At 42.3% G+C, this 13,472-nt stretch overlaps 1 protein-coding gene across 2 annotated transcripts in view; it reads right to left on the bottom strand.

The window, feature by feature from the left end:
- Positions 1–13,472, bottom strand: part of rps6ka5 (ribosomal protein S6 kinase, polypeptide 5) — a 265,478-nt gene that overhangs the window by 72,985 nt on the left and 179,021 nt on the right. For both annotated transcript variants that reach the window (XM_069915896.1, XM_069915897.1), the window contains exon 6: positions 1,599–1,682. In XM_069915896.1, the coding sequence (XP_069771997.1) occupies positions 1,599–1,682 (84 nt within the window). The remainder of the gene's footprint in view (positions 1–1,598; positions 1,683–13,472) is intronic.

Raw genomic sequence — 13,472 nt, 5'->3', positions numbered from 1 at the left:
TGAGGACTGGTTCATGTTCTTCTGACTTCCTTCTGAAGTCCACAATCAATGATTAGTACATAGGCTTCAGGCCTTCATGGAAAAATAAATTTTTGAACCAATTATAGTATTAATTACATTTATTTTAGTTATAAACTGTGGAAAGAGTGTGTTTTCTTCGTCAAATTGCAACAATTATTATACTGTGGGAATAAAGGACAGTGTGAGAGGATCGCTGTTTACACAAAATGTTGGAGAAACTCAGCAAGTCACACATCTTTCTTTATGTAACAAAGAGAAAGATACCTAACAAATATTTTGTGTCCTTCGTCAAGGTATGAGCACAAAGCAGGCAGGCACCTTAATAAAATGGTGGGAGGATACATCTGTGTCCTCAATCCAGAAGAGAATTTTAGCTTTTGCTTTGTTGATAGCCAGACGAGTAATTTTGATGAAGTGGAAAGATAATGTTTCTCCCACTCACATTCAATGGTTACATGATGTCTTATTTAAGTTTGGAAAAAAATTAGATATACCGTAATATTAAAGATGGAAAGTCTGAGAATTGAGGTGGTGTGGATGCCCTGGGGATTCCCTCCCTGCCTGGTGTCTAGGGGCTGTTATTTGATTCATATTTACAATATAAATGTTCCCCTGCAACCGTGTCTGCCTGGCCCGCATCGGACTTGTCAGCCACAAACGAGCCTGCAGCTGACGTGGACATTTACCCCCTCCATAAATCTTCGTCCGCGAAGCCAAGCCAAAGAAAAAGAAAAGAAAAAGAACAATATCTACAGATCACCTTGTTTAGAGGGAGGGGTAGATTAGTAGGGATAATTTTTTTTTCCTTTTCATTATTAAGACTAATAAGTAATGGGTGGGGAGGGGGGTTTAAACTACAGATTACGGATCATATCAGAGAAGCGTAAAATATATAAGGGAATTTTACATGCATTATTTGTATAATTTTTGATTTCAATATTGATTTTGGACACAATACAAGTTATGATTTAATTGCTTAATTATTACAATTATAGAATTTGATGTCCTGAACGAAATACATTAATGTAATAATTCTGGTTCTGCTTCTAAATTATATGTATATGATTTGATTTATGTTATCATTAATATGCCTTATGTAAAGAGTTTTTGTTAAACTCTAAAATATTACAAAGAAAATTGTGGGAGGAGGGCAGGGAAGGAGCAGAACTGAAGAAAGTTGGGAAGTGAAAGGGTGAGGGGTTCAGCACTCTCTATGGAGAGGGAAGGGGGTGGAAAGTTGAAGGAAAGGAGACAGGGGAGGTCCCTACAGAAACCGATGTTAATGCCATCCGGTTGGAGAGAACCCAGGCGGAATATTAGGTCCTGTTCCTCTAAATTGCAGGAGGTCCCAGTTTGGCAGTGCATGAGGTCACAGACAAACATGTCGGCGTGGGAATGATGAGTGGATCGCCATCCACACCCGCAAGCCTTTGGTTGGTACATGCGTGAGTTAAGCGCCTTTACGATATTGAAATCGCATCCTTAACTCTCATGCATGTGCCAACCAAACTCCAATAACCAAACCCACCAGGTAAATCACTTCCAATACACCATAACTTGTGACAGAGAACACGTACCTTATCGTGTCCCGCATCACCTCCCTGTACAATTTCTGGAGCCATGTACTCGATGGTTCCACAAAACGAATATGCACGTTCATTCTACAGTTAAAGAAAAATAACAGGAATTTTAAAAAATCACAACTGGAAAACAACTGCAAAATCAGACATTTCTGCTGGTTATATGCAATCAACATCACTGAAACTAGACATTTTCTGTAGCAATGTAGGGATATGATAGTCTCACAGAGTAATGCAGCACAGAGCACACAGCCTTCAGCCCAACTCATCCATGCTGATTAATGCTAATCCCTCAATTTGGCCCATATCCTTCCATTCCTTTCCAATCTATGTACCTGTCTAAATGGCCTTTAAATGCATTGACTATGGCTATGTTATTGGTTAAGGAGGATATCATAGCAATGGTCAACAGGTGTCATTACAGACGGATCGGCTAGTGAGGCTAAACAGGTGGAACAGAGATACAAGAAAGGCATGATCACCTTTTGAGAGTGGACAACAGGGCTCCAAAATAGTCAATAGGAATTAGAGCAGCAAATTTGCCAGATTGCTGCCAGCTGTAGGATAAATAAGGTCTTGTACTTGGGCATTTCAACTTTCCAAATACTGATTAGGCAAGTCATAGTGTGAAAGGTTTGGAGAGGGTGGAATTTGTCAAATGTGCTGAGGAAAGTTTATTCTGCCAATATGTAGAAGGTCCCACACATGAGAGGGCAATGCTTGATCTAGTCTTGGAAATTGGGAAGGACAAGTGGGATGAAGTGTTTGTGGATGAGTCTTTGGGAACCAATGAGCTTTCTATTAGGTTTATGATAGTTATGGAGAGAGAGATAGGGTGGGACCAAGAGTTAAAATTTGGAACTGGGGCAAGGCCAACTTTGAAGGTACAAGACAAGAACTAGCTCAAGTTAGTGGAGCATGCTGTTTGAAGAATGAAGGAACGTTAGAAAAAGAGAATGTGTTGTCAAGAGTCCAGACATGCACATTCTTGTTCAAGTGAAAGGTAATTCATGTAAGCAAAGGGAAGTTTGGATGACAAGGGAAATTCAGGCTCTGGTCAAGAAGGCATGGGGCAGGTATAAATAGCTAGGATCAAGCATATAACTAGAGGAATTTCGGGAACTGAGGAGGCTGTAATGATGTAATGTATTGAGCTGACTGGTTATGACTGTAGATTGGCTCCACCCTACTGGTATAACAGATGGTGCAACTTATCCCTCTGGTCAGTAGAGGTGGCTTCTTCTGTTAATAAAAGCCTATAGTATGATCCAAGTCTGGTCCTTGCTTATGGCATATCAGAGACAAGCTAAAAAAGGAAATCAGGAGGGCAAAGAAGGCACAGCAGATAGCTCTGGCAGTTAACATTAAGGATTATTCCAAGAGATTTTGTAGCCACACAAAAGGAAAAATGGTAACCAAAGTAAAAAATGGGACTCCTCAGGAATCAACAAGGCAACTCTGAGTGGAGCTACAGGAGATGGGCAAGGTCCTCAATTAGTACTCCTCTGTGTTTACTGTGGAGAAAGAGGATGGGGAAACCTGGGGCAGTCAATGGTTGTGTCCTGAGAACAGTCAGGATTACAGTTGAGGAGGTGCTGAAGGTCCTGATGCATATGATGGTAGACAAATCTCCTGGGCTTGATCGGGTCTAGCCAAAGACACTAGAAAATGAGAAAAAAATTGCAGATGCCCTGGGTGAGATTTTGAAGTCATCATTAAATACAGATGAGGTGGCAGAAGACTGGAGGGTGGCAAATGAAAGAAGAAGCTTGGGAACTACAGCCAGTGAGCCTACCATATGTAGTTGGTACTCTACTGGAGAGTATTCTGAGGGAGAAGATATATGTTTCTATACAAAGGCTGATAGGTCATGTCTCACAAATCTTACTGAATTTTTTGAAGATATGACCAAGAAGGTTGACGAGGGCAGAACTGCAGACATAATATGTATAGATTTCAGCAAGGCATCTGATCAGGTTCCGAACAGTACGCTGCTCTCAATGGTTAGATTGGATGGGATCCAAGGTGATAGCAGATTGGTTAGAAATCTGAGGGATCTAGGAGTATAGGTACATAGTAACTTGAAAGTGGCACAACTGATAAATAAAAGTCAAAAAGGTTTTTGGTACATTGGCCTTTACCAGTATTATGTCTAGAATTTGGGAGGTCATGTTGCGATTGTTCAAGCCCATGGCGAAGCCCTATTTGGAGCACTGTGTTCAGTTTTGGTCAACCTTGCTGCAGGAAATATGATGTCACACCAGAGAGGGTGCAGGGAAGATTCATGAGGACTTGGGGCCCTGAGCTATCGGAAGAGGTGAGCAGGCCGGAGCTTTATTCCTTGGAGCGCTGGAGGATGAGGGATAATCTCATAAAGGTGTACAAAATCATGACAGGAAGAGATCAGGAAAACGCACAGAGTCTTTTGCCCAGAATAGGGGGAACTCGGTAACCAGAGGACACAGGTTTAAGATGAGGGGGAGAGATTTGACATGAATCTGAGGGGTAACATTTTTTACACAGAGGGAGATGGGTGCATGGAACGGACTGATGGAAAACACAGGAAGTAGGAGCAGGAGTCGGCCATCCAGACCGTTGAGCCTGGTCCGCCGTTCAATAAGATCATGGCTGATCTGATGATATGATAGGAGCTGATGATCTCAATCCACCTGCTTTTACCCCATATCCTTTGTAAAAATCTATCTAACCTGATCTTTAATATATTTACTGAAGTTGCCTCCACTGCTTCAAAGGGCAGCAAATTCCATAGATTCACCCTGTGGGAAAAGTAGTTCCTCCTCATCTCCATTTAAATCTACTACACTGGATCTTGTGGCTATGTCCCCGGTTCTAGAGGAGGTGGTTGAAGTAGGTACTATTGCAACAGTTGATGGATGCATGGACAAGATGGGTTTAGAGGATATGGGCCAAACACAGGCAGGTGGGACTAAGTGTGGGTGGGATATTTAGTTGTCATAGGCAAGTGGGGCTGAAGGGAATGTTTCCACGCTGTGTGACTATGACTACCTATTCTAGTTGGTCTAGATACTCACCACTCGCTTGGTGGAAAATCTTATCCCTTAGTCTGATAACAGCAGGAAAGAAACTATCCTTGAATCCAGAGGCTCAGAATGTGTTCAAAGATCATGCATCTTTTTCCAAACAAAAGGGGGAGAAGACGGTATAACTGGGATAGCAGTTGGCAGCTTTCCTGAGGCAGCAGGAATCAATGTCAATGGAAGGAAGGTAGGGGGGTGATTTGTGTGATGATGTCCTGAGCATGTTTACAACTAAAGTTTGTTGCAGCTACGTAGCTAAGTTAGACAGCATGTTGAGTGTAATTTTATTTATTTTTACTGTGTTGGTCAACTTTCTAACTAAATTACTTCCACATTATTAAAGGCTAATGAAGCACCTGTGACTTTCAGGCATTAATCTCAGGAGCTACTGCTGTGCAGCATCAACTTTAAGAGGTATGTACCAAATCTTTCACAAACACATTAACAAAGAAACTCAGTTTGATATGCTAACTGTACTAAAAAGAAACGCTACAGAGGCTGAATTCAAGACTAGGAATTGTTTACCCGACTTTTAGCTCAACAGTTCAAGTCAATGGTCTCATGAACTGCAAGCTTAGAAATTTCAACCTAACCCAGAAATGAAAAGAAAAATAGGCTCCAACAGGGTTTCCAGATCAAATTTTAAGTGTGGGGCTGAGAATGCCCAAGCAAATGATTTGACTCTAGTAAACCCTGAGTACAATTGTTTCCTGCTGCAAAGTCCACCCATGGTTGCTCCTGGTTGAAATAAGTCTGAAGATCAGGCAATCTAGAATTTTAAAAAATAAACTCTGACTTATTGCCAACAAATTTCAGCCCGCTGTGAGTGGAATCTCAATATTCACTCCAAATTCTCAAGAGTAGGCCATGAATCCTTCTTATTTGAACCATCCAGCAAAATGTAAAGGGAAGTTGAAGGAACATTCGTACAGCATCAAATCATATCCTCTATCTGAGATATTTCATCACCTGTATATGGCTTCATAGTCACATGCAAACATACACATCAATACTGAAGAGAATTCACCCTAAGGTGTAATTTAGGCACAGTGAAAAAAAAAAACACTTTTGGTGAAAGGCCAGACAATTTACAAAGGAATTCAATCTCCTGCTTTCCACAACTGGGTCAGCTCGTTCTGCGAAGAAGACCCAAGTAAAGAAGACTTGCCTTAAAAAAAATTTTCATGTTGCTCAGCCTTTTTTTTTTTGAGTGGTTAATGTATTAAATAGGTTATTCATATCGTGGAACATTTGTGGCTAACTGTGGTTTGTGTGAGTGTTTGAACTATAACTAGTTAATGTACTCTAAGGAAGTGATCGACCTCAAAAGAGATGTTAGCTCACATTATCTCTACTTACCATCCAAAAGGGACAGGAAGTTTCCCTGTCTCTCGACCAGTCAAGCAGAGAAAAAGAAAAATACATCAAAATAAAAAGACACACTGATAAATGGGCTACGTTAGCAAGGAAAGCAATTAGAAATTTGGCACATACGCCACATTCTACCCTTTGGTTTGTTGAAATATCTACAATGGGACTCTAAGAAGCAATGGTAAATCAAGCACTGCATCCAAAATACCAATTTTCTGGACAAGCCTGAAGTTCTCGTGCTGTATTTTCCATCGATACAGACTGTAGTTGGAACTCCCCTCATGCTACTTTTCTACTTTAATTGTTTCCGCTAAATGATTTCAGGTTTAATATCTACTTCCATGTACAAAATCCTGAAAATTTACAGCAAAAAAAAAAGAGGCTATTGGTCTCACATCATGGCCAAAAATGGAATTATCTACCTTGCTCCCATCTCCAACACTGGACCGTAGCCTTGTAGATAATGGCCTTTCAGTTCTTCAGATGGGCTATAAAGGTTTCTGCCTCCTCCATTCTTTCAGACCTTCAATACACTTATGGTTAGGAGATATTTTCTCAGCTTCCCTCACCTCCTTCTACCAATGAACAAATCCACTCCCTCTCACCATTAACCTCTCTGTTAAGGGAATTTGTAGCTTATGGTGGCTGTATGTGGCCTTCTCATTGTTTAAATCCCCTCTTAGATTAATTTGTCCTGAAGGGGGAAAAAAAAATCACATGTCAGTCTCTTCTCCTCCCCAAAATTATCCAAGTCTGGACATATCATGATGCAATCAAATGAGACTAGCCCAGAATGTCAACTTGGTCAGCATGGACAAAATGGCCTGTTCCATGAGTCCATCCTTGGAAATTTCCCCTGCTCCTCTGCAAGGCTGTCAGGCACCGACCTACAACAAGGCAGCCAGAACAGCATTCAACAATCCAGCTGTAGTTTGTACAGAACTTACACAAAGACCACATTCTTGTATTTCACTCCTCTATTGCAAAGACAAGAACCTCATATGGTCCCCGAATCATCTTATCTGCCTGCCCTGTTACTTTCTGGAATCTGCAAACATACACCACAAGATCCTTGAAGTCTCTTGATATCCCTTAACTTTGCATTACCTTATCTTGCCAGCAATCCTCAAATGCTTTATCCTATGGTGAATAGAATGAAAGGTAAATAAGGGAGATGCTGGAAAACTAGAGCAACACATATAATGCTGGAGGACCTCAGCAGGTCAGGCAACATTCATAGGTTTCTGATGAAATGTTGACTGTCTATTGCCTTCCATGGGCACTGTCTGACACTCTGAGTTCCTCTAGTATTTTGTATGTTGAGCGCGTGATCGATACACAAAAGGGTTGGTCACACAGCATTCATGGAAAGCAAGAGGCAGTTGATAGTCCAGAAGTAGCCCTCAAATCAGGCAAATGCCCGAATAAGAAAGTGGAAGGGGGGTGGGGGGTTGGGGGTTGAGGGGGAAGGAGAAGGAGCACAGGCTTGAAGTAATAGGTAGATTCAGGTAGAGGGGGAAGCTGATAGTGGAAGGGGTCATAAGGCTGAGAAAGATACTGTCTGATGCAAGAAATGAAGGGAAGTGAGTGGGAGCTGGAGGAAGGAAGATCTGGGTGATGGGTAGGAGAAGGGAAGGAAAGGAGTCCAAGGGGATAAGGGAAAGCGAGGGAATAGGGGGATGGGTCACCGGAAATTGGAAGTCGATCTTGATCCTCAGACAGAGGGACTGAAAGATGCCAAAGGGAGAGAGAAGAAGTGAACCTGACCCGTTCGCTTCTGCTTCTGTCTGTCATGTCTCACCCCAGCTTGGTTCACCAATCCCACGTGGAGCCCCAGTCTCACCCCTCCCATCCTGTCCTCTTCATTCAGCTTCTATTTTAAACTAATCGAGAGATACAGCACAATAACAGGCCCTTCTGACCCATGATCCTTTGCTGCCCAATCCACCTCCTTACCCCATTCGTCTTTGGAATGTGGGAGGAACTTGGAGCACCTGAAGAAAACCCAGCAGAGATGGGGAGAATGGACAAGTTCATTACGAACAGCAGTCATTTTAAAACTGGATTTGCTGGTGCCGCAATAGTTATTGCGCTACCCGCTATGTTAACTGTAGCACCTTTCCTCAGTCATGATGAAGAGTCTTGGCTCAAAATCTGACTTGTGGCAATGCACATTTGTGTAGCGGCGATCCGCGTGGTCAACTGCGGCAAGGATGGCATCGCGGGATCTTATCTTCCGGTCCAGAGCAGAAGAGCGCGTGCACGCTTACGTCAGAGTCATGCAAGTTATGGAACGCAAGGCTGATATGGCTGCAGCGCGAACTTCCAAGTAAATCAGCTGTGCTAAACGAGCTCACAGCCTGTTGTCTCAGTCCTTTCGCTGCGCTCGCACACAACACACTACAGATCTTTCATTTTCTCCCGCTGATGCTACTTAGTCTGGTGAGTTTCTCCTGCAGATTTTTGTGTTTGTATTCAATCAAGTAACTTGATTTCATTTCCTGTAATACATTACAATTTGTGTTTTTCTTCAAAGAATAGATACCCAGGCGATTAAGCTGACAAAGACAGGAGCATGATTGACACTTTTATCATCTACAACTAATTGCTTTGGTTCCACTTCCTCTTTTTCGAAAAGGTTTTTGAACCATATCAGTCCCACAAAAGGCAACCTCTGATGGGTTTCCAAAGACTGAGTATAAGGCATTGTTGTCAAAAAGTCAATATTTAAATTTAGACATACAGCACAGTAACAGGCTCTTTCAGCCCATGCCGCCCAATTAGACCCAATTGACCTACACCCCAATATGTTTTGAATGGTGGGAGGAAACCAGAGGACCCAGGGGAAATCCAGGCAAACATGGAGAGAACATACCAACTCCTTATGGACAGCACGGGATTTGAACCCCTGTCCCAGTCAGCATTGCACTAACTGCTATGCTGACCATGCTGCCTGGTATACCAAAGGAAATGTTGAAAGGCACGGACAGAGAAAGGTTGTTTCCCATGATGGGAGAGTCTCAGACAAGAGGCATACATTCCACCCATTCAGGATGGAAGGGTGTCTGCTTTGAATAGAAATGCTTTGGGATATCTTCAGTCAGAGGGTGGTAAATCTGTGGATTTGTTGGCACAGATGGTGTGGAGGCCAGGTCATTGGGCATTTTTAAGACAGAGTTTGATAGGTTCTTGATCAGCCTGGGCATCAAAGGTTGTGTGGAGAAGACAGGACAGTGGAGCTGTGTGGGAAAATGGATCAGCTCATCATTTAATTGCAGGGCAGACTCAATGGTCTGAAGAGCTTATTTCTGCCCCTCTGACTTATGGTCTTACAGGAAAAATAGAAGAAGAAAATTGCACTTAAATCAATACATTTTAATGCTACAGTATATTCCTAAACTTATATATGGGATAGCCCACTTGACTGCACCCTCCTTTGTACAACACAGGTTAAAATAGTCCCTCCAGGCTATCGCTAAATCGACAACTTTATCACAGTTCCAGAAGCCATACTCATCATTGTTTGTTTTGAAATTCTAAATGCTGAAAATTCTCATTTAATATTAAAAATATCCTGCATGCGAGAGGTGTTTGAGTTTGTGTCCCCCAAATCGAGCACCAAAGCTCCAAGATTACCGTACTGGGGTATGAAGTGGCCTCCTGAAAAGAAACTTGGCAAAACTCTTTCATATCGCTAGCTAAAATTCATCCTTAAATAATTCTCAAATTATTTCCCAAAAACTTTGCATATAGAACAAAATTTGCTCAAATAGAATTTATATGAAAAGTAGAGGAAAAAATGTAATTTTTCAAATTGCATTTCTGAACACACATGCAGATGATGCAGCTCTGCGTTACAGAAAATCACAGCATAAACCATTTGCTAAGAATGCAATTTCTCTCTCATGCGAGAGTTAAAAGTACATAGTACATGACGTCACATACAACCCTAAGATTCTTTTTCTTGCAGGCTGGGCAGAATTTCTACTTCTCAGTAATTATAAATTTTACACAAAAAGAAATAGATATATATACAATTCAGAGAAATGTAAAGATAGAAAAAATGCAACACAGAAAAAAATTCAGTGATAAATAATGTGCAAAAAAGTGGTGGAGTTTGTTGTTGAGGAGTCTGATGGTGGAGGGCGAGCAGCTGTTCCTGAACCTGGAGGTGCGAGTCTTGTGGCACTGAACCTCTTTCCTGATGGCAGCAGCAAGAACAGAGCGTGTACTGGGTAGCGTGGGTCCTTGATGAATGCCGCTGTACTCCGATGGCAGCGTTCCCTGTAGATGTTCTCGATGGTGAGGAGGGTTTTTGCCTGTGATGTCCTGGGCTGTGTCCACTGCATTTTGCAGGGTTCTGCACCCAGAGAAATTGGTTCCCCCATACCAGGCTGCAATGAGGAACACACTTTCCATTACGCATCTGAGGTAGTTTGCCAAGCTTTCCGATGTCATACCAAACCTCCACAAACTCCAGAGGAAGTAGAGGCGCTGACGTGCTTTCTTTACAAAAACATTAGTGTTGTGATGTACTTTCTTCACAATGACATTACATCTTCAACCAAGTTTTCAGACTCCCTCCTGTATGTTGACTCTTTGCCCCTTTTTATGCACCCCTCTACTGTGGTATTGTTAGGAAATTTGTAAATGGTGTTGTCATCATACTGAGCCAAGCAGTCTTAAGTGTAAAGCAAGTAGAGCAGGGGGCTAAGAACACATCCCTGTGCTGCTCCAGTGTGGATGGAGATGTTCTTGCCAATCCATACTCATTGGGGTCTGGAAGCGAGGAAATCCCAGATCCAATTACACAGTGGGGTATTGAGGCCCAGGCTTGAAGTCCACTGATTAGTTTTGAGGGGTTGATGCTGTTGAATGCTAAACTGTAGTCAATAAAGAGCACCCTCATGTCTGCATCTCAGCTGTCTAGATTTTCTAGGGTTTTGAGTAGAGCCACTGAGGTAGGCAAATTGGAATGGATCTACATCATCACTCAGATAGGAGCAGATATGCTTCAACACCAGCCTCTCAGAACACTTCATCACCGTGGATTTGAGTGCCACTGGTTGATAGTCATTTAGACAGGTTTACCACACTCTTCTTGACCACCAGTATGGTATAATTTATATCAATAAAGATACACTCTGAATTTAGTGGGCCAGAAAGTTTCCCTTCTTGAGACTCCACTCAGATACCACACCTTAATTAACTTGACTGGATCAGCCTCAGATATACATTTGTGAACCCAAGTGAGGGCAGATGTTGGAATCTGGAGCAGATCATGAGACCCTGCTTTGAAGCAGGATCTTGGCCCAAAACCGTTCCTTCCCCAGCCCAGATGTTGCCTGATCTGCTGAGCTCCTCCAGCAGTTTGTTTTTTGCTTCAGATATACATCTACATGACATGGAGTGTGGCTTGTGGCCAACAATTTTCACAGCTATGCATAGTAAAAATGAGTCTTGCTATTAGTTGAAATATCAAATTTAGCTTCCTATTTAACTATGATTCATTTTAGATTCATCTTGTTGTTTGACCTACTTGCGCCATTGAATAGCGCACCATCATCTAATTTCAGTTCCATCGAAGTGTATGCCCTCTTTAGATTGACAAAAGCTGCTCGTTCAGATGCAGTGAAACAGCCACTGCTTTTCTTATAACAGCTTCACTAAACTATCCTTAATATGCTCCTCATGCAAAGTCATCCAATGCTCTTTTATCCTCTTGTCAGTAATAAAAGGATTAGTTAACTGCCAATCTCCGACCAGGTTTGGCTTAAAATTGCGACCTATTTTAAGTTCCTCTTCAAAATAACGACATCATCCACTAGCCCTTATGTAGGGCTTCTAATCTGTGCCACTCCTGCCAAATATTTCAGCTTTATTTTCAGCAAGTCCCTGTTAGCTCCTCTGCATCTCCTCAGTTCACATCCCTCCAACTTCCTTCAGGTTAATACTTTTGGTTTTCTGGAGGCAAACTGTTGCAGCTGCCGTTTCCTCAAATGGCATTCCTTGACCACATTTTTATTCATTTTCTTTTGGCAGTTTGGCCTCAAATGTGGCTTGATAATCCACTTTTGAAGAGCTTGAGGAAATATTGTGATGGCTGGTTTAGAGGGTGTGGGTTATAGGGAGAGGTTGGACAAACTTGGGTTATTTTCCCCGGAGAACAGGAGGCGAGGGACAAATAAAAGTTTTTAACCAAATCATAAAAGGTTAAAAGCGTCACACGTGAAAGTAGATGCATTTGAGCCAATGCTAAGGAAGAGGAAGGGGCACAGGCATCCACACGGATGTTCACACGGACGGACACACGGATGTACACATGGACGGACACGCGGACAGACACTTGGACGGGCACGCGGATGTACACACTGACAGACACACGGACAGATACACGGACGTACACACGGACGTACACACGCATGTACACACGGATGTACACGCGGACGGACACGCGGATGGACACGCGGACGGGCACGCGGACGGGCACGCGGACGTGCACGCAGACGTACACACGGACGTACACACGGACATACACACAGATGTACACACAGATCTACACTCAGATGTACACACGAGCATCTTAAGGAAAATTAATTTGAAAGTTGTACTGATAAATGAGGATGTGGTATTAGCTGTGATAAAATAGCACCATGTACTATTTAGAACCAATGGCCTTTTTTATGCATTACATTCTATAATACCCAGTAAACTTGATGTTACATTTCTTCAATCTCTACCATTTAGAAAGGCCTTTGTCAAGGTCCCACAAGGGAGGTTAGTTAGGAAAGTTCAGTCGCTTGGTATTCATGGTGTAGTAGTTAAATGGATTCAACATTGACTATCAGACTGGTGGCCTGTAACTAGTAGTGTGCTTCAGGGATCAGGGCTGGGTCTATTGTTGTTGGCCTGATAATGTGGTAAATAGGATCAGCAAGTTTGCAGATGACAAAAAGATTGAAGATTTGGTGGAAGAGCAAGGAAAGGCTCTAAAGCTTGCTGAGGGATCTGGACCAGCTGGAAAAATGGGCTGCAAAATGGCAGATGGAATTTAATACAGGCAAGTGTGAGATGTTATATTTTTGGAAGGGCAAACCAAGGTAGGACACACAGTTAATGGTAGGGGACAGTGGAGTGTGGTAAAATAGAGGGATCTGGGAATAAAAATACATAATTCACTGAAAGTGGCATCTTAGACAGACAGGGCCATAAAGCAAGCTTTTGGCATAAAGGCCTTCATAAATCAACATGTGGAGTATAGCAGTTGGGATGTTATAATAGCGGTGCATAAGACATACATTTAGAGCAAGGATACATTTAGAGCATTGTGTGCAGTTTTGGTCAACTAACTACAGTAAAGAGGTCAAGAAGATTGAAAAAGAGCAGAAAAGATTTACTAAATTGCTGCCAGGACTTGAGGAATTGAATTACAGGGAAATCA

This window comes from Narcine bancroftii, chromosome 2 (assembly GCF_036971445.1).
Source record: "Narcine bancroftii isolate sNarBan1 chromosome 2, sNarBan1.hap1, whole genome shotgun sequence".
NCBI lineage: Eukaryota > Metazoa > Chordata > Chondrichthyes > Torpediniformes > Narcinidae > Narcine > Narcine bancroftii.
The sequence above is the reverse complement of the archived record's forward strand: the minus strand, read 5'-3'. Positions and strand labels throughout refer to the sequence as shown.